The sequence below is a fragment of the Abramis brama genome (genome assembly GCF_963993115.1).
Source record: "Abramis brama genome assembly, chromosome: 17".
NCBI lineage: Eukaryota > Metazoa > Chordata > Actinopteri > Cypriniformes > Leuciscidae > Abramis > Abramis brama.
In genome coordinates this window covers 15,944,701-15,966,921 of record NC_139979.1, presented here as the reverse complement: position 1 = coordinate 15,966,921, position 22,221 = coordinate 15,944,701, and the positions used below count along the sequence as shown (strand labels likewise).

The following is a 22,221-nucleotide window of genomic DNA, read 5'->3' as shown; positions in this document are numbered from 1 at the left end:
GGCTATTTTTTGCAGGACACGTGGTTCCTTCCAAAAGCTGTGACGCCACTGCGCCCGTTTTTGTCAGATAAGACACGCTTGCTTGGATACTATAGCGCCTAGCTGAGCTCTCGTTTTCCCTTTTCAACATACTGCGTCTGATGATGACCCCCTTAATTCAACTGAACTCAAAATAAATATAAAATTGCCACAAAAGTTACAAGGTTGTTAGAGGGCGCTAAATAAACGCGAACGAAACGTTAGACTGAGGAGGTAAAATACATTTACAAAAGCTTTGAGAAGAGAAGAACCGATTTGCACTGAAATTTAGGCCTATTGACAGGACAGAATATTTTTTTAAAGTCCAAATTCCTCTTTCACATTCTACTAACATACATTGGTTTGTATTTAAAGGCACACTGTGAAACTTTTCAACCTTCATAATATATTTCCAAGACCCTTGTGATGGTACATCGACTTACAATAGGTTGAATGACACGTCTGCCATAGCCTGACGGGGGCTTTTACTGGCACTATGTAACTTCGGGGTTCGGGTAGTAACCCAAGTACAAAAAGAACTACAAAATTCGACTGCTTTACGGCATACGTCACTTCCCCCACCACTTCGTCAAATTTGGACGTGAGAGGCCAACCAGCGTTTGTTTTCGGCTTTCGTGCATATGTTTTTGTCATGGGGCTGTTTACACCTGGCCACTTCATGCGTTTTCTCAGATGGGATAGCTATCTGATCGTGAAAAGACCAGGTGTAAATGCCCTCCGAAACGCATTCAAGACGGATTTGAATCCGATCGCTCAAACCACTTCAGGAGGAGGTCTGTGCCGCATTCCAGACGAAACTGGACAAGTGTAAATGCATCTGGTTGTTGAAACCACATGTAAATTGTACTCCTCTCAAAAATGCTAAAAATAAAAACGTGTGAGAGCGTGTTATAGGCTATATGTTATAGACAGATATGACGACGCTACTGGAACACACATCACCGCAGATGAGCAACTGAGCATAGTCATCAAGAGAACGTGCAAACTATCGCAAATCAAAGTGAAAGTAAGTCGCAGACGCTTAACACACAATCATCATCATTAAAAGTAAAGAAATGAAATGATTTTACCAGGGCTGTTACTGCTCTCTCTTATTGCGGTCTTTGATTTTGAAACATAATCTCACCTAATGCTGTAAACATAGAGGGCCCAATCTGCTGGTATTATTAAAGGTTAAAAATAAATGAAATTAAATATAATGCAGTTTTTGTTATAATAACAATTATTTAATGACATAAGTAAAAATATAATAAATATGTAATATAGTGCTCAGCAAAATCTCCTCTAGCTATTTTTTTCTATTCAGTTAACATGATATGGTCATTAAATGGCTTTCCTGAGGTAAATGTAACGTTATGTGACATAATTTTTCTCCTGCTGTTATATTGACCTCTTTCCGTGGTTGAAAAACACTAAATGGTCGATATTATGTATACTTTCGGTAAGTTGTACTGCATCTTTAAATAAAAAAGTAACAGATGATCGGTTCACGTGCACTTGAACTGAGGCGCTCAGCGATCTGTCACGTCACATTTACAAGCGCCAAACGTATTTTTGTCTGAATTTCGTAATAAAATTGACGAAATCTAAGAGCTGAGAATTAGTTTAATATTAAAAGTAGGTACCTCTTTGCTCCGCAATTTTTCTGTGCGTGAGAAAATGGATGTGTGGCGTGAGAGTGTGTGAAAAGTGTCAATTGCGTGAGTCTCATGCTCAATGCGTGAGAGTTGGCAGCCCTGCTTACGTGTTTTTTGCATTATGTTTTATAGCTTGCCTCACGAACTAGTTTGCCAGCTGAACTCAGGTGTTGTGAGGTGTATTTATCACGTAGTCCTGAGGGATATCAGACGACGCTGTTGACGTTGATTCTTGCGATTATCATGAGAACAGTTTTTAATATCTCACATAATTATCAGGACATAAATAAGCCTAACGTAGAGGTTGTAAATAGTGTAAACAAGTACAATTTGCAAACTATTATGATAAATTGCAATAATCATGTCTTCGGAGTCTATCTGTGCCTATTCCATGCCCGATGCAGGTACCGGTGTACAGGGTGGGAGGTGGGGGGGTGGAGGGGTATTTACGACAGTGCAAGTATTCCATAGCGACTCTAGGGGTCGCTGTTTGACAAAAACACAATTCCTTCACAGTGTGCCTTTAAATGTGTATATTTAGAGAATTTCAGTGGGCTTGTGGTTGGAGGGGTTTTCAACTCTTCTTGGATAGCTCTGACTATTACCTTCCAATAAGGGGGATCCCTCATCAACCTGTCTGGCTCTTAATAATTTAAGAGTTCTCTAATTGCATGTTGGCATGTTAAAACTCTCAATCAGCCAACTTTACAGGTTACATAACAGATGCCTACTTGTTACCACAGCCATATACACATACGCAAACACACATGAGAGACATAAAAGCACATTCATTAGACATTGATGCTGAAAAAATTAGTCTAGGGAACATTCTGAACAGGTAAAGTGTCTCTTAATAGCCTATATGTGCAGATCAACAACAGTTGAAGAAAAACACGTGTTTGTACTGAGGTATACGTTGAAGAACGGTTTATACTGTATATGACATGAAGATTAATTAGACATAGATTAAGTGATAGATTCCTATATTAGATTAATGCTTGACAAAGAAGGGGTGGCGGGAGTGAAAATCAGAGAAAAGATGAGTGACAAGACTGTTGTCATACAATTCCCAATTATTTATTAAGGCTATACTTTCCAAGAAATCCACTGATCTCTCTGATGTCATAGAGGGGTGGGGGTGTGGAGTATAGAGAAATCTATATTTGGCAAGCAGAAGGTTAAGGGACAGTCAGCCCTGATTAGTTTCTGAATCAGAGAGATGACACCAGGACACACAAATACTCTCCACCCATGCACAGATCCACGTATATTTGTCAAATTACCTCAAGGATTCTCACTGGGAGACACAATTAACAATCTACTGTAGAAACAAAGTGTGAGTGATCTGGTGGCCATGTACCCACATTTCTCAGAACAATAAGATATCACATTGTAGCTGTTGTGCATCCCAATTTAACTAAATGCTGCCTGATCACAACAAGACTAATCACATGAGGTGCCTCATTTCAGTGGTTTTAAACATGGAAACCAATTAAAACAGATGTTGTCAAATGTCAAAAACTTGTGCTAGTCTAATACATTTGCACAAGACCCTCACTTTTTTTTATCTAAGCTGCTTGTGTTGTTGTAAGACCAGAAACATTGTGGCTAAATGTTAATCTTTAATTACTTAAAATCTCTTGGGCACAAGAGAAACAAATTGCAAAAAAACAAAAACAAAACATGGCTTTATAGTGCAAACAAGATGGTTCAATTTCCTTAAAATTTCTATATGTAGCCATAAGTTTCTATATGGTTTATCTTGTACATAACTCACTCATCATGAGTAAAAGCTCCATGAATTCCCATAAGTCATTTGGCTATACCACCATTATAACCCTGAGGTTTGACCTTAAACTGGTCCAGCTGGTCTCCCAGCATAACCAAGCTGGGTCCGGATTCACCAAATTCTTCTTCTGAAAGAAGTTAGGACATTCATAAGACTTGTTGGGAGTTTAGCGCTTTATCACTCTTTTTTAACACATTTTTTATTTTAAATAGATAGGCTATTTGTAAAGAGTCTGTCTCAAAACAGAGTGGTCTGTTGCATGTTTGCGCTCATTTCTTTATCCGTTTTGGTTGTTACTGAATATCAAATTTAGCCTTGCATAATAATGACATTGTCACTTCAGAGTACTCAAGCACATCCCTAGTGATGCTATATCAGGGTTTCTCAAATCTGGCCCTGGATGGGCCCTGCCCTGCAGTTTAGCTCAGACCCTAATGAAAATCACATAGGCCTATACTTGTAACTCTGAAGACTTTGATTAGCTTGTTCAGGTGATTTGGGTTGGAGCTAAACAGGGCAGTGGCCCTCTAGGGCCAGATTTGAGGAACCCTGCTAAAAGGTTGTAGTGCATATCTTTGGGGATTTAAGACAAGCTAGATATTATCTTAACTTTAATAAGTTATTTACCATGATTTTAAGAAGAATCAGAATTTGATTTCTTCTTAAGTTTGTCTTAAGAACAATCTTAAGAAAAAAGATAACATCCGTAAGAAGTAAAGAAAGCAAGAAGAAAAGAGCAATTAATAAATTGTTTGTGAATGTTTAGCTGGGCTGTCGACTTATTTTTTTATTTATTTTTATCATAAAGCATGAGCAGGTTTTTTTTTTTTTTTTTTGGGCTCAGGTGTGCTTTATTGACTCGGGAGGCAGGCAGCGCCCTAACGTAGTGCACACGCACCTGAGATTGCGCGCACCCGGGACATTCCTGAGAGTTCACGCATAACACGAATCACGCCTAGAAAGCAAGGCTCGTGTGAACTCGGAAGTCTCTCCATGTGTGGGTTGACAATCACATGTACATAAGGAAATTTGTGAAAGGTGTGTTGTAATCACACTATCAGTGAGAAGGGAAACATAATAACAATACATTTGCTACATGTTTAAGATAGATCTTGCGCTCGTGGTCAGCACAGTGACGACGTGATTGCCCTCCCGAAGGAACCCGGAGAAAAAATAACATATTCCGGAAGTTTACCGACACCTGCAACTATGACCGCCTTAACATGGAAACTTTTCTCTCTTCACGGGGACTAAGCACCACTAGCATCGCAGAGACATTGGGAACACCTCAAACAGGTAACTTTCTGACGCTTTTCTGTGCTATAGCACTGCTCTATTTGGACTCTTGTGGGCTGAAGTAGGACAATGCCAAATTACGATTATTTGGCTTTAAAAAAACAACAACAAATCTGTTCACTCTTGGATGGGTTTTAAAAACATCGCGATAAAGCCCCCATAATTGTTGTTTCGTAATCTGATATATGTAGGCTATTCGTTCGAGCCAAAATGTTGGTGCAGGACTGTCTGTTCTCTCCTTCGGGTTCGTGACAGTTCGGTTCAGAAATGCCCGAGCCCTCGCAGATCAGCGTGAACTTGAGTCAGAAATGCGAGACGTCACACCCAGAAAAGCCCGTGTCTCATACAGAAACTTTGAGTCGTTTTCTCGTGTTGAAATGTCCAGTCTTGCTTTCGTGTTTCAAATACATAACATAATGGTATTTATGGTCGGAAAGCCCTTTGTTTTATGAAGTATTGTCTTAAGTAAATACACTTCGTTCCTCGTAAATATCGTCTATCAAATGAGCTCGAGCGTGTAGCGCTTTGCAACTGAGCTACTGCTAAACATTAACCTTTAATGATCGCCAGCCCAGACCGTTTCCAAACGTGTGAGTGAAAGTAAAACATATATTTTAGCCCTCTGAAGTGTGTTTGATATGTTAGAAAGGTTGGCAAAACCAGGTGAACGTCTCTCTAAGCCTGTTTAGTGTTAGGTCACTGTAATTTCCCTAGTCTCAGAGATATAACTTCTGCAATTGCTGAAGAGACCCGTAGAGCGTACAGAATCTGTAAGGTCTGAATATAAAAGAGTGATTTTATGTTCATTCATTTGAACATGAGTTGAAACATGAACATGAATTGTCATAATAGTATCAAATAACATAGTATTTCCATAGGACATCATAATATGTTTGCATCAAATTCTCTAGCTTCTCTCTCACCCACCATTTCCCTTTCAAATTACAAAGTACTTTATTGATGTGAATGTTTTGCATACAGTATTGCCAAAGCATCAACACACTACTTGTTTAATGCCAAATTTACACTTTAAAGGTGGCAAAGAAGCACTTCTGAAGTGGCATATAATTGTCGTTACACAGACTGTTTCATTGATGCTCAGAGGTAGCATAAACACATTTACAACGGTACACACTGATGCTAGGGCTGAGGTGGGTCAGAGCATAGTCTGGGTTTTATGCAGCATTATGTCTGTACTCTTAAATTTGGCCAGGAACAGAGCAGCCTGAATTTGGCTATGTAAAATGCCGTAAATGGGGACAGACTTGTATTGTTTTTACATGCAGCTAATTATAAATACTATGGAAGCTTGTTTCCACCACAGAATAAAAATAAAAAAATATGTAAAAGGTAATTGCGTCTTTCTATCTCATAATTCTGACTTTTTCTCACGATTGCGAGATTACAACTGACTTTATAACTCGCAATTGCAAGTGTATATCTTGCGATTCTGATTGTATAACTCGCAATTGTGAGTTTATATCACACAATTCTGAGAAAATACTGAGCTAACCCAAAACTTTATTTACTTTATGTATTGTTTTTACAAATGGGGACACTGATTTATCATCAAAGTATTGCGAAGTATGTATACACACATACAAAACAATAACATAAAAAGTAATATATATTATAATATCCAATAAAATACACATTTAGCAAGACATTAATGAACGTTAAGTCAGTTCTACTAACAAGAAATCAACTGGTGTGTTTGAAGATTAAAGCTACTTTCAATATCAATTTGGCCGTGACAGATGCAGGACTGTCCTCCCCGTAACATCTGCATTTGATCACTTTCTTACAATGTAGGACAATAGGGAATGAGATTTTCAATGTAATTCACTCTTTTACTACTATTGTATTTGTGGGCAGAGAAATTATTTCTCTGTCTCACTCTCAACCTCAGCTTTCTTCTTCTTTCTCACCTCTTCAGGCAGTAAAATAGTCCACATTCCTGGACAATGCTGGGAGAAAAGAAGAGTGTGAAAAACAATGCAAGAACATGTTTAGACCTAGAGAGTCTGACTCAGTGTGTGTGTGTGTGTGTGTATGTGAGTGAGAGGAAGAGAAAAGGATGATTAAAGGGTTAGTTCACCCAAAAATTAAAATGATGTCATTAATTACTCACCCTCATGTCATCCCAAACCCATAAGACTTCCGTTCTTCTTCGGAACACAAATGAAGATCTTTTTGATGAAATCTGAGTGATTTCTGTCCCTTCATTGACAGCTACACAACTACCACTTTGACGTTTCAAAAAGTTCATAAAGAGATCGTAAAACTAATCCATATGAATTGAGAGGTTTAGTCCAAATTTTCTGAAGAGACACGGTTGTTTGAACAGATTGAATTTAGGATTTTATTCACATATAGACATAAGCTCAACCGAACCTGCTTGAACAAACCTCTTGTGGAAGCTCAAACGTGCTGCGCAACACTCGAGAATGAACCTCATTGTTTCTACCACAACTGATGTGTGAGCTGATGAATGTTTATATGTGAATGAAAGCCTTAATTCAATCTGCTCATCATATAAAGCGATCGCGTCTCTTCAGAAAATTTGAACTAAACCACTCAATTCATATGGATAAGTTTTACCATCTCTTTATGAACTTGTTGAAGCATCAAATTGGTAGTTGCTTAGCTGTCAATGGAGGGACCGAAAGCTCTCAGATCTCTTCAAAAAATCTTCATTTGTGTTCCGAAGATGAACGAAAGACTGTTTTGAACAACATGAGGGTGAGTAATTAATGACAGAATTTTCATTTTTGGGTGAACAATCCCTTTAAGTGAGAGTTAATGAAACCCAAATGCTTAAAAAGGGTCAGTTTTAATTCTGAAAGTTGATGACATCAAATCATGCGGTTCCATTCTGATGTTATCAATGCCTAAGGTGCCTCTCACACTTTAGCATGACAGACCAACTGTTTCTAAAATCACTAAATCTATGTTCTATTTCTTTTCCTGAAGTGTGTTTTTTTTGTTGTTGTTTTTTTTATGTCTTATTGCGGCATGTGTGTCATAGGCACTGTGCTGACAGGATGTATAATTACAGTTATAAGGCATTTGCTGAGGTCTCGTCATCGGACCAACATGTTTTTAAACATGTCCGTTGCACACGGTATGATAATACGCGCTGTATAAATCTGTTTCATAACACTGAAACGGTATGTACAGAAATTCTATCATGCGTCACATTATTTTATTACAGGGAGTCAGCATCACCTTCACATTTGGAATAAGTTCTTGCGTTTAACCTGTCTGACTCCTTGTTTTGGCAGGTGTGTATATGTGAGAGTGTTAGGAGATGACATCCCCATGGTGCATGCTTGGAAACAAGATCACTGCTCTTGGACGTGCCGATCTGTCCAAACATACACACATGCCACGCTCTGGCCTACTGTGTGTAGTGCTCTTCCCTGATGGCACAACCCAAAATTTTACTGTCAGTGTGAGTATAAGAGTGTATACAGATGTGTTGGGATCATTGGATGAGGGAATATGTCTGTCAAAGCTCTAGAGAGAGAGGGGTAATGTGCATGTGTGTATGAGCTTGCCTTTATTGGCAGTTAGTGGGTGGAGATGGATATTACACTGGTGCTTCTCTTCTCATGTTCCATATTGCATTGCTGCAACCTTGGCTTCATATTCTGAAGGACACCCACCCACCCACACTTACGTGCACACATGCATGTTTTTCAGACAGGAACATATAGGTCAGTCATATAGGAGTCAACAGAATATAGGTTCTTAGACTGGATGTTAGAAATAAGGGCTCTGCTTGACAACTGTGGAGCAATGAGTTAAAATTAAAAAGGATTTTTAGACGTTGATTCATGTTAATTGGTTTGTGATTAGGGCAGTTATATTTGAATGATATTTGGCCATTTTGAGATATTTTTGATATTGGCTGATAATAAAGTGACTTGCATCATAAAACATTTATATTTCAAAAATATAAAGCAGCACAACTGTTTTTAACATCGATAATAATAATAATAAGTGTTTCTTGAGCAACAAATCAGCATATTATAATGATTTCTGAAGGATCATCTTACTAAAAAAAAGTCTTATTGGGCCCAAACTTTTGCAGTAGTGTATGTATCAGACTTATTTGGGCCACCCTGCTTTCTAGATATTAATATCAGCATTAGGTATTGAAAAACCTATATTGGTTGACCACTACACACATACAGTAATTTGATATTTGTCATTGTAGCCTATGTTAAACCATGTAGAATATGATCATTTTATAAATATTGGTTTGGTAAACTGGTACATTTCCTAATGGGACAGCATGTGTTATTGCTTCACAGAAACATGATGCTGGTCATCTGCTGTTCAACTTGGTTTGTGAACACCTAAACATAGTGGAGAAACAATACTTTAGCCTGCAGATCAGTGAGGACACATCCAGCTCTCCGGTAAGTGAATGTGTGATTGTTTGCAAATGAGCAAGAAGTGTTTCTTGCTGTGATCCAGAAATAGAGAAATGTAATGCCCTGTCTTAAGAAACATTTTAGTGATAACTGATTATATGTTTATATTTCAGAGGTGGCTAGACCCCAACAAACCCTTTAAGAAACAGCTGAAAGGTGAGAGAAACTAGACACAGATACAGTTGGCAACCTGGAATCAATGGATTTGTTCAAGTGACAATTGTGTTGGACAATCAGAATATTTAATTTTGCATGCACATTTCCCCTATTTTTACATTTACATTCGTCTTTGCCATCATTTAATGTTGATTTAAAGTTAATAAAAAGATGATTTAGCTTTCTTTTTCACTTATTTTGACCAAATAATATAGTATGTAATATTGGTAAGATATCAGCCATAATATAAAAGTTTTTATCAGCTTCACTCTCGACCATATTTTTATATATTGTGGATTTTACCATTTAATCCACATTCTTTAAAACTCTTGCAAAGAAATGCAGTTATGATACAGACAAAGGGTTGGCGGATGTAGAATTCTGTGGAAATCTGCGGGGCTTTTCTGCAGAAGTTCTGAGGGAGCAGATTTCTCACAGGCTTAGATATCAGTTACAGACATAACCATAATAAGATTGCACGTTTGATAAGTGTGTAACATGAGTTAAATCATATGAGCACAAAGAATTTTGTTTCCCCTAAAAAGAGCATCAGGAGACACCTGTTTGTTTTCCTCATGAGAATTGGAGGTGGCTGATTTAATTAATCAACTTGCTTGAGTCATCAGACGTGACGTGCATGCATTAAGACAGAGACGGTGTTTGCTGCTCACGCTTCAGTGCCCACCTGCTTTTTAAACGCCAAATTATGATTTAATGGATTTGCTTAGATTTCTGGGGGATTGCCTAAACGTTTTTAGAGGTAGTATGACACTTTGCTTACATTGAACTTTGATCAGTGAATATCTGTTGTCTTCACTATTTTTGTTTTGGGTCCTTTTCCTCTTACCGTGTCCTCTGCTTTTTCTCTTCCACTGTTATTCCCTCAGGTTCTGCTCCATTCTTTTTAATATTTAGAGTGAGGTTCTTCATCTCTGATCCAAACTCCCTCCAGCATGAGCAGACCAGGTACATCTCCCTGCTTATGTGCAAATGAGACAGAAATGTATATATATATTACTTATATGTGTATAGAATGAGAGGTTGTCTGACCCTTATTTTGTTTTCCAGGCATTTTTATTTCTTGCAGATTAAGAAGGACATTTGTGAGGGCAGGTAAATGTTGATTTGCTTTTGCATCTATACTACTGTACAATTTTAGATTCAAAGTCTCTAATGCTTATCAAAGCTTCATTTATTGGATCAAAAATACAGTAAGAACATTAATGTTGAGAAATGTTATTACAACTTAAAATAACTGCTTTCTATTTTAGTACATTTTAAAATGTAATCGATTCCTGTGATGGCAAAGCTGAATTTTCAGCATCATTACTCTAGTCTTCAGTGTCACATGATTATTTAGAAATCATTCTAATATGCTGATTTGGTGCTCAAAAACTTTTTTTTCTTATTAACAATGTTAAAAATACCTTAATTTTTTCAGGATTCTTTGATGAATAGAAAACAATTTATTTTAAAAAGAAATATTTTGTAATATTATAAATGGCTTACTGTTATTTGCTAAAAAAGTACTAATTTCTTTTTTCTTTTTTTTACTTTGAACAGTAGTGTATTGTAGTTCTTGTACTTTCATACTACTGTAAATTACTCACTTTGTGCCATTCCTTATTACTGAATGAGTAATGGAAATGAGAAAGTAATATCAAATTCTAATTGCAGATGAGTTTATAAAGGTTTTCATGTTATGGCTGATAAACGGCATAAATGGCAGATGTTATAAATGTATATGATTATGATATGCTACAACTGAATTTAGGTATCATAATAATTTACATTATAAAAGATGGAATCTTTTGAAATCTGCTTTGGAAAAAGTATTTTGTTTAAATTATAAGAATACCAAATATTTTTCAGAGGAATTATATATCTAATTTTTTTTTTTTTTTTTTTTTTTTTTTTTTATGAATTGAATGATCAAATGAATTGAATGATCAAAAATACCAGCAACCCACATCATTATATAGATGCGGGATGCTGGTTGCATCATCCTTGAAAAACAGGTGATTCTGGTTACAGAGTTAAGCTCACACAGTATTGTGTATAAATAAGAATTATAATACACAGCTATGGACATTTAAATACCAAATATTGACTGACAATATAAATATATAATGTTGACAAATACTTATAAAAAATCACTGATGTCACAACAATATATTTTGTATCCCAAAATATCATGGTGTTTTTTTTATTGCAGATTAAAGTGTCCTTTAAGCTCAGCTGTGGTACTGGCTTCTTACTCTGTTCAGTGTAAGTTGAGAAAATGACACCACCTCACTTTGTGATTGGCAGCTCTGCCATAGAAACATCATTGATATTGCAGAGTATGTGTCTGTGCTTGGAAGAGGCATGTGTCTTCAACAGGAAAAAGCTGGGGTTAATGGCACTGTCAAAAAATAAGATTACTGATCAAAGCACATATAATAACTGTTTCTCAAACATAGCATTTTAATACTCTTGTCTGATTGACAGCTGAGCTTGGAGACTATGTTTCTGAAACCCCTGCCGGATACCTCAGTCAGACCCATTTTCTCCCTGACCAAGACCAGGAGTTCCTTCTGAAAGTGGAGTCGCTGCATCCACAGCACAAGTATGTCAACACACACACACACACACACACACACACACACACACACACACACACACACACACACACACACACAGTTAATAAATGTCTAACTGTGTTTCAGAGGTCTGTCTCAGAGTGAAGCTGAGCTGTGCTATTTGAATACAGCGAGAACATTAGACCTGTATGGAGTGGAGCTACATCACACTCAGGTACCATTTGGGTTAAAAATCCTGCATTTTTCATACTTCCAAAATGGCAAGAAATAATGGGCAGTGTTGATAAGCTATTGAATATAATTTCTTAAATCCCTGTCTATAGGATGTTAGCAACCCTGCCCTCTGGGTGGGGATTACATCAGGGGGCGTGGCCTTGTTTTGCCACTTAATTTGCTCCAGTTTTTTCCCATGGTGAGTTTTGACCAATCAGATCCTTTCTCGAATGTTTTAATTACGTATATGCTTGATTTATGTTCTTTATAGAAGCCCTTTTTAAGCATCTTAAATGGATGTTTATAGCTATTATAAATTGTTTGACAGAGCTACAACTCTGTTTGAATCTGTACTGTGATTATCATTACAATGGATAAGGCACAAACACTGCAGAAAAAGTAGAATTACTGTTATTTGTGTAATTAAGAGTCTTGGAAACTGTACCCCGTATTTTGATTCTGGTGTACTTTGTTTTTAATGAGGAGCATGCTTTTTGAACGACTGCCTTTTTTCAGGATTAACATCATCAAAATTTCATTCAAAAGAAAAAGGTTCTTTGTCCACCTACGCCGGAAACATGTAAGATATCCATGCTTAATCATTCTCATACTTTGAAACAAAAGCAAAATACAGGAATTACCATATTAAAGCCAGATACTTAATGCCTCAAAGATGTTTAATACTGCAAAACCAACATCTTGGTTGTGTTTTATTTTGTGCTTTTCCTCATTTTATGTGTGTTTATATTTTATACAGGGTGAGCTAGGCAACCACGTGGTCTCTCTCTTAATGCCAACTTCACGTGCCTGTAAGAACGTGTGGAAATCCTGTGTGGACCACCATACGTTCTACAATAGGAAACCCTCTCACTCGACTTCAAAACTTAGGTACACAGGCAGAGTCACGACGGAGCCATTCTAAAAAATGACAGTGTTCTTTATTGCTGGAGTTAATTAGAGTTCATTGCTGCCTCCACCAAATGAGAGTGTGAGTTTAATGGCATTTATTTTTGTTCAAGCTCTATCCCACTGTACCGAAAACTGATTGGTGAGAAAATGTTGAACCCTGCAGTGAGGTCCAGCTCAATGGAACACCTAGAGACCAAGAGTCTACCCTCACGGTCACCACCCAACACGCCTAACTGGTAACAATGCTCAGATACACTCAAATGTATTTCATCTTTATAGCAATTAATGAAAGCTATTTAAGGTATTTTTTAGTCAGTAAGATTTTTTTATTTTTTATTAATGCTTTAAAAAAAAAAATTATACTTTTATTCAACAAGATGCATTACATTAAACAGAAGAGACAGTAAAGACATTTATAATGTTCCAAAAGATCTTTTATAGATAGATAGATAGATAGATAGATAGATAGTATAGATAGTAGTTTGCAATATTAAGGTCTAGGTCTCATAAGGTTAATACGAGGTTTAGTGTCTTTATTGAATATATATTTTATTCTAGGCGGAGTCCACGTTTGCGCCATGACTTCCGTAAGCCACGTCCATCATCTGTGGACAACCTGACCAATGAAATTACCTATGTGACTGAGAGTGAAGACGTGTTCTATACTTACAGGCAAATTTACTTTACATATGCAAATGCACACAGTCTTGCAACCAACCATACATATGTATTCAATTGTACTTATGCTCATAGTAAATTATTAAAACTGATTACACTGAAGGAAAACTCAGGAGGAGGGGAGGACGAGTGGGAGTTGGTCTCATAGTGATGACGTCATCACCGAAGAAGATGAGTTGCACGTTTGGGATAAGGTGAGTGTTATTGTACATGATAACCAATGATGCAAGATCAAGGGAAATGTGGTTCACAACAGGGTCTAACTTCAAAGCTTCTCCGTGTATATTTCCAAAGGATCATTGCATTAAAATAAGTGGTTGAAATGAAGAAGGTCCCTGTGGCACATTTCACTGTGGAGTGTGGATTGTTGTGATTGATGGATAGGGCAGTTAAAAACTATTTAAGGTCTGCAGGTTATACAGAAATGCAGAAAAGTGCTGTAATTTATTCCAGTAGACATTTCTTCAGGACAAGGCAGCAAAATGTGACCATTTTAAGTCATATTGAGGATGGAAAATGGCCATGCATGTGATTTTGCATGTGTATATTGCAAAAATAAATACATTTGTAATTTTGAGAGAGAATAATTTTGGTCCTAAAAATTGGCTTAATTTTTTATATGTAAACTGAACAATATCAGACATTTTCTTGACAGGTGTCATGAGATTCACCCTGGAACAGATTTATCTAAATAAATCTAATATAAATCTATAATAATCTGTGATGTGGTCAGGAGCACCGCTTGATTGGATTTCAGACAAGCAATCAAAACGTTGCTGAATGCAACAAAAGGCTCAGGACCTAAACCACAGCACCCACACTACACTGATACTACAGTCATGTTGATGAGTCACTGAAAATCTTATGAATTTTTGTGAATGAAAGTCTGAGAAGACAATGACATTTTTTTTTTTAAGAGATCAAGCAGCTCAACTGAAAAAAAAAATGAAAGAAAATTGAGGACAGACAAAATACTAAGACATTCTGTTCATTTCTTTTCACTCAAAATGACATGCCGATAGTATAATTTTGTATTAAATAGAAGCATTTTCAATAGTTGTCTCAGACTTTTGGACAACTTTGTCAGGCTATCAGTTTGTGTGCAAAACTGCTTAGAATGAGGTGGTCTACCAACAAAAGAAGAAGAATATTCTGAGGTCACGTTTAAAACCCTTGATTGTTGTTTGTATTATTTGCTGTTAGAATGTTGTGAACAATGTCTGAATATATGCTAGTATTTCACTATTTTGTAGCTAGCATATTCAGAACCTTTTCCTGTCCTATGTGTACAGAGTGTGACCGCTGATGGAGATCTGCTGCTAATGAGGATCGGCCCAGACCAAGATGGGAAGTTTGGCTTCAATGTCAAAGTGAGTTGGTAGTGGTACATGATATAGTTTGCGTATTTATCATCGTTGCTCAAATTGTTTTACAATAGAGTTTTGTCTGGGAGATCATGCATCAGAATATTGTTTGGCTAATATTTAGGGAGGCGTGGATCAGAAGATGCCGCTGGTCATCTCTCATGTTAACCCCGCATCTCCGGTAAGCCATAAAAATCCCGGCTGCTTGTGAATATGAGTGGGTTATTGGTTTTTACATTTGTACAAATATTGGCTATGTTGCAGGCTGGTCGCTGTGTGCCTCCACTGATGGAGGGAGATCAGGTGTTGTTGATAAATGGGCGGGACATTTCAGAACACACACATCAGCAGGTGGTCATGTTCATCAAAGCGAGCCGAGAGTCACACAGCAAGGAACTTGCATTGCTGGTGCGCCGCAAAGGTGTGCACGTGTGTCTTTATATCTGGGCAAGACAAATGCGTTTTGAGGGGGATTCATTGTTTCAACTTTTATCTTTGACATCCAATCAGAAACGGCAAATAGCGTTTGTTTACAGGTATCTCTTTGCGAGCCGAACCCACCCTACAGTTAGGTGAGGGTCTCACTCTTCCGGGTGAAATATCCCCACTGTCCACCCAGCAGTCTGGAGAGACACTAGAGGAGTCCATGACTCGTCTGGAGAGGGGGTTGGTCACTGGCACGCTGCTTCTGCACTTTGAGGTTGGGGCATGGAAACATTTTACAGCATGTCTCAGGTTGGCGTGTGTGTGCATTGCTGATAATTGTCATCCGTGCATGTATGTGTGTTTTGCTACTCTCAGAAGTTGTACAGGAAGAAAGAGGGAATGTTAATGTCTTGTGCAAAGCAGTCTGAGAATATGGACAAGAATCGGTACAAAGATGTATTACCATGTAAGTTGTATTGCTTTTTTTGCCAAACAAGAACATTTACCACATGCTAAAATTAATAATAGCGGCCTGTAACTCCTATGTTCACAATATAGCTAAGTAATGAGTGTTATTTCTTCTACAAAATGAGTACTTTTATGGCTGAGTTAACAATATTGATTTCTAGATTATAATCGATCTTCATTTTGATGAACCAATATCGATTCTTAAATCACAAGATCGATCTTGTGCTGAAAATTAAATGTCATTTTGACGCTCTTTAATGTGGCATGGCAGATCTCTGTAGCAGCCATAGTTTATATTTCAACATCAAATTGGAGTAGAAACTAAAATATAAAGAAAGTTTATATAAAAACTGTTTTATGTGCAGTTTAAATGTTTGTGTACAACTAATTTTTTTTGGTGATTTATTTCATCTAAAAATAAATAGTGAATTAATTAATAGTTTATGTAAACCTGTATGATTTACAGCATTGGTTGAGAGTTTTTCCTTAAGAAAAAATTATCCAAATGTATCTATACTGAAAAATTGATTTGTGAAATCTGTTTCAATACCCAACCCTAGTTATTTTAAATACATTAAAACTTCAAGCTAAGTAAGTCATGCAACCTGACTTACAAACGCAATGTAAGTCACTTTAGATAAAAGCAAGTGCATGAATGTAATGTAAGCTAGGTGAGCATATGCTTTGCGCCATAGCTGTTACACTATCTTGTATTTTAGCATGGCTTGAACACAGTATTGAACAGCATCCAGGACTGTAACTTTCCATTTATAATTGATAATTACGTTTTTGGGGGGGTTGAACGTTCAAAAGAACAATCTAAAGTTCAAAGAAACATTTGAAAGTTCAAAAAGAGCTTTCAAAAGAACATTTGAAAATTCAAAGAATTTTCAGCAAAGTTGTATTTTACAACAAGAGAGTGGCTACTGGACGACCACGATGAGATTGAACAAAGCTACCACACTGGATTAGATTAGGGCGAAGGTCAAACGTATCATTTTATTCATTTGTGTATAAGCTTTCGATTTTCGAATGAGGCATAATGCTCTTTAAAACTAGTGGGAGGAGATGTTTTCACATAATCCGCAAAGCCCTCTTCCTCATTCTCTGCTCATTCATTCTTTTCTTTCAGATGACATCACCAGGGTGGTGCTGCAGGAGGAGGGGGATGATTACATCAATGCCAGTCATGTGAAGGTATGGATCACTATCGGTCTACCTCATTTTATTTCTATTTAATATTTAATTTTTCATTGTTTTTTTTTATTTAGTTGTGAATAGAAAAGTTCTGACTCTCGATGACATATTGAAGACTTGTGTGTGTGTGTGTGTGTGTGTGTGTGTGTCAGACTGAGCCAGCAGGTTGTATTTTGAGGTACATAGCAGCTCAGGGTCCACTGCCGCACACCTGTACACACTTCTGGAGGAGTGTGTGGGAGCAGGACGTCAGTGTCATCATCATGCTAACCACACTGACTGAGAGAGGACGGGTACTTCAACGCATTTGCACACACGTGTTCTCATACACATGAAACGAAAATGGTTAAATACTACACAATGAGAGTTACAATGTACTGCAATATTAATAAACATTAACATTTCTCACACACACACTCACTTTTACGACAAAAAGACACTAACATAGCAGGCGCACACACACATAACACCTAATCAGACGATACCCATCACACACCTCCAGTCCCCCAAGGACAGCTTATTGTGAGTTCCGTATTCTTCGGCTCGGCTTGACTGTTGCTTGGTAACCAAGCACTCTGCATTCTTTTCCAAAGGGATGATTTAATAAACTCTGTGTGTGAAGGAGGGAGAGAGGGAGCACAATTGTGTGTTTTTTTTTATTTTTTTATTTTATGCTGTGTTGTGCTCAATAATCTCTCTTCCATTTCCACAGACCAAGTGCCACCAATACTGGCCGCATCCCCCTGAAGCGAGGGATTATGAGTATCTTCAGGTGTGCTGTCACTCAGAGGAGTGTAACCTGGCATACGTTATCCGAGAACTAACACTCACAAATACTCAGGTAACAGCAACAGCGTACATGGTTTTAAACGGACACCACCCCTGTGAGGGGCAGTAAGAAAAATCATATAGCATACAACGCTCACTGAATATACACTGTTAAAGACCACTTGCATTCAAAATGAGAGTTTGTTGCTTATTTTAGGCCATCTATATGCCAGTGTCCTTTTAAAAGTTGAGAAAAAGCACTTTTAGCATATGTACGCTTTTAAACTTAACAATCTTTATCCTTCAGAAAACATCATCCTACACCAATTATATTTATCCAATCAAATGCTCTGTAAATTGAGAATGTCCCTCCCCCTAATACCACCTGCCACAACTAGCAGGTGGTAAATCATAGACTGAATTCAAAGTAGCACACTTCTAAAACTACTTCTACTTGCATACTATTATTCTTAGACTTTATCTTTATAAGGGAAACATTGTATGAGCTAGCCATAAACCATGGCAAAATTCTGAATATTACTAGCTTGCTGCTTTTAATATTCTTATAGAATATATGGCAGAAATAGTAAGAGTAGCATGCTTGAACAATAGACAAAAACCATGACAATATTCCAAATAACACACTAGCATGCTCTTTTTCTTATACTATATCTTTATAAGAGAAAAATAATAGTATACTAGTATGTTAGTCACAAAACATGGATGAGTTCAGAATAACATATTAGCATACCAATACTATTCTTATACTATATATGACAGAAGTAGGAGGAGTATGAGTAAGAGTATATACTTGTATACATGTATATGAGTAAATAGTGAGAGGACATACCATTCTATCCTGTATATGTCAGAAATTGTAAGGCTAGAATGTTTGGGATGTTTGAATTTGGAATAGTATACTATAATACTCTTACTGTTTCTGCCATATCTTTATCTTTATAGAAAGAAATAGCAAAAGTAGTATGACATTCATTCACAGTTCAAAGTGGTGATATGCCCCTTCCAAAATTCCTGCTTCAACAGAGAAAACCTCACTTGTCAAGCAATTTCATGGTATTACACCGTTATTACACATATTACACAGTTGTTTTGTTGTTCGATTCTCAATACTGGAAAACGACTGAGGTTTTGAACCCCCCTATTGCTCCCCGGGCGCCACAGCAAAAAAATGTCTGCCCACTGCTCCAGGTGTGTTTGTCCATGGTTTGCTGTGTGTGTGTGTGTGTGTTTTCTCTGTTTTTAATCCTAGTCTTATTTTTGGCAAAATTCTGTCAGTCCTATCACGCTGAAGTTTGTTTAATGTTTCATTTAAAACAGATATTTGGCTTTAAGCTTCTTTATGTGAAAGCTTGATGTGTGTGAGAGAGAGAGTGTCAACATGTGAGAGTGTTTATTTGCGATGGCAAGCAGGTCACGTACCGCTCTGTTCCAGAGCATGGGACCGTGCGCGTACATGTACATTCACATACATGCTCACACTTTCACAAACAATCTATCATTGCTGGAGAACGGAGACCCATCTGTTGTCTCTGTTGGTGGGAGTTAATCTCAGCACGGACAGCAGACGGAGGTTACATCACACATTTTTCGTCCATATAGGGTATGTGTGTGTGTCTGAGATGAAAAAAATAAAGAAAAGGAGAGAGGAAAGAGATGATTGGGGGGTACAGGAAAAATGCCAGTGAGTGATTTTTCGTACCACACAGATTGCAAACCAATTATTCCTTTCTGCCCGATTTGTCACCACAACTGAATTATTTTTTTCCACTTTGGCCTTCAGACTGTGACTCATATTCAAGAACTTAAAGATCACTTCTTCTCTTTCACCCACTTGTAAGATCATGATAGAGCTGAAGGGGAAATTAAAATGTATTTAGGTAATTCTGAGCAGAAATGGTGTTTTAAAGAATGACAGGATACTGGGGCCTCATTTATAAAATGTATCATCAATCTGATTAGACCCTAAATTCAATGGATTTCATCCTACATCAAAAGTGAGGAACAAAATGGGATTTATAAAGGCAGAAACTGATGTGAAAATGATCGTATATGCCATATGTGTACGAAGTTTTTGCGCTTATGACAGTATTTAATATTAATCGCTTATGAAAATGTAAAGTAAATAGGCAATCACCATATGCATTAATACTATTTTATGGTAATTACTTCACTAAAATTTCTTAATTAGATTGATTTATATTTATTGCAAAAAGCCTTAATGCTCTCATTCTAGGAATATTTCATATAAATATCCTTCTGCACAAGGCAAAAAACAGGCATGTTTAGACTTGTCTGCTTTTTTGCAAACTCGTTCAAGCATTCTCTTGCACTCAGCCTCGCCCTCTCTCTCTCTCTCTCTCTCTCTCTCTCTCTTTTTTTTAACAGTCGGGACAGCAGCGCTCGATCACTCATTTGCAGTATGTTGCCTGGCCAGATCATGGGGTACCAGAAGATTCCTCAGACTTCCTGGATTTTGTCCAGTCAATGAGAAGTATGAGAGGGGAGTCGGTGCCTCTTATGGTCCACTGCAGGTGAGGGGACTTCCAGCACACAGACACACAGATGTTATCAGGTGCTCATCTTACTGAGAGAATGTTTTTCTGCAGTGCTGGAATCGGGCGGACGGGAGTTTTGATCACCATGGAGACCGCAATGACACTGATGGAGAAGGAAAAGCCAGTGTATCCCCTAGAGATCATTACATTCATGAGAGAACAGAGGGCCATGCTGGTTCAGACATCGGTACAAATATATATATAATATCCATTATCCAAATAAATATATAATATCCATACTTCCCTACCATATGATAGGTGAATTTTTGTGGAGGAGATGTGATAGGAGATGAGTTGTGCATGCCAGTGAAGCGACACAATTGACGCTCTAAGTCACACGACAATGACAAGATGACAGTGACAGATGTAGTACGTTCGGATTACTTTCACTCAACATACGTTCATACTATGTACAACATACTTTAACAGTCGCAAAGTTCTTATTCTTATACTAAGAAGTACCTACTTAGAGACTACATGATATTTGGATGCAGCCAATGACATATAAAGAGGAAGGTCATTTAGAATTATGGGAAATAGTGATCACTCATGGTGGTTTAGTGGTAACATCATACCCTGAATGGCTAAAAGAACTTTTGGATCTGTCTACTGGATCAGAAGTTTGAATATCTTAAACTGATTTTATTGGATATGCTGTCATTACTTATGCTGTGTGTGCATGTTTGTTTTCCAGTGCCAGTTCACCTTTGTGTGTGAGGCCATTCTGAGGGTGTACAGAGAGAGATTCAAACAGAGCTCAACACCTAATAGTTGATGAGAAGAGAGGGACAGTAGAGGAGTTTTTAAAAAGAGAAGTGAAGGAAGAAGCTCCGCTGCTGTGATCCGACTGTCAATAAAGATGGATGAAAACAGGGCAGGGAGTAGGGGGTGTGTCTGGATAAAGATGGATGGACAATCTCTTCTCTTGCTGTGGCTCTCCTGACAGCTGTGCGGATCAAGGAAGAACACAAAGCACTTTGACATGTATAAGCTTATAGGACCCCACAGCGCACATGCTCTCTCTTTCTCTTTCTCTGTCCCACATACACACCAATTGCTATTTGGGTGAATCTCACGAAATCTGTCAAGAAATGTTCAGGTCACATTTTACACCAAACCAAAGGAATCCCCCCCCCCCCCCCCCCCCCTCTAATTTCTACATTAATTAATCTGATATTGTATTTTTTCTAACTAGTAGTGTTTTTTGCAAGTATTTAATTAAAATCAACCCATATTAATTAGAGGTTACCATGACGCTACCATGATGAATGAATACTTTAAAATGTATATAGGCTACAATTTTTTTTATGTTACAGTAATACGAATGAGACTTTATGAGAAATGGGGGAGCTTAATTGCCCTGAAAATAAGAAATGATGTGTATACCACAATATGAAAATAATTAAAGCTGGAAGGGCCTTTTAATTTTTCCGTTTTCCTGTTGATTTTGGTGGTAAAATGTAACCTGGACACTACTTTGTGAGATCGACTAGTACATCAACAAATCCACTACTAGAATGATTAAATTCGCCTCTGTTAATAAATAAATAAAATGTCTCATTCTTATCACGTTGTGCCTCTTCTCTTATTCATGATGGCTTGTGGGGAGCTCGAATGAGCGTGCGTGAAATGCTGACGATTGGCGCATAATGTTTCCTGATAGCAGAAGGCTGCTTGATTT

At 37.5% G+C, this 22,221-nt stretch overlaps 1 protein-coding gene across 1 annotated transcript; it reads left to right on the top strand.

The window, feature by feature from the left end:
- The first annotated feature begins 4,416 nt into the window (after positions 1–4,416).
- On the top strand, positions 4,417–22,108 carry ptpn3 (protein tyrosine phosphatase non-receptor type 3). Its single transcript, XM_084089710.1, has 26 exons — positions 4,417–4,761; positions 8,046–8,215; positions 9,081–9,188; positions 9,317–9,359; positions 10,247–10,325; positions 10,428–10,472; positions 11,575–11,627; positions 11,850–11,967; positions 12,068–12,155; positions 12,265–12,353; positions 12,671–12,734; positions 12,912–13,042; positions 13,174–13,299; positions 13,622–13,735; positions 13,845–13,935; positions 15,034–15,111; positions 15,230–15,286; positions 15,370–15,526; positions 15,642–15,805; positions 15,907–15,997; positions 17,132–17,196; positions 17,349–17,489; positions 17,909–18,037; positions 20,371–20,516; positions 20,592–20,727; positions 21,235–22,108. The coding sequence occupies exons 2-26, from the start codon at positions 8,072–8,074 to the stop codon at positions 21,313–21,315; spliced, it is 2,538 nt and encodes an 845-aa protein (XP_083945836.1). The 5' UTR covers positions 4,417–4,761; positions 8,046–8,071; the 3' UTR covers positions 21,316–22,108.
- The last annotated feature ends 113 nt before the right edge of the window (positions 22,109–22,221 follow it).

Bases quoted from the DNA above. Each gene is read 5' to 3' on its own strand.
- ptpn3 (XM_084089710.1), top strand. From the start codon at position 8,072: ATGACATCCCCATGGTGCATGCTTGGAAACAAGATCACTGCTCTTGGA. The intron at 12,354-12,670 runs GTGAGTTTTGAC...GCCTTTTTTCAG, and splicing joins TGCTCCAGTTTTTTCCCATG to GATTAACATCATCAAAATTT. The intron at 13,936-15,033 runs GTGAGTGTTATT...CTATGTGTACAG, and splicing joins AGTTGCACGTTTGGGATAAG to AGTGTGACCGCTGATGGAGA.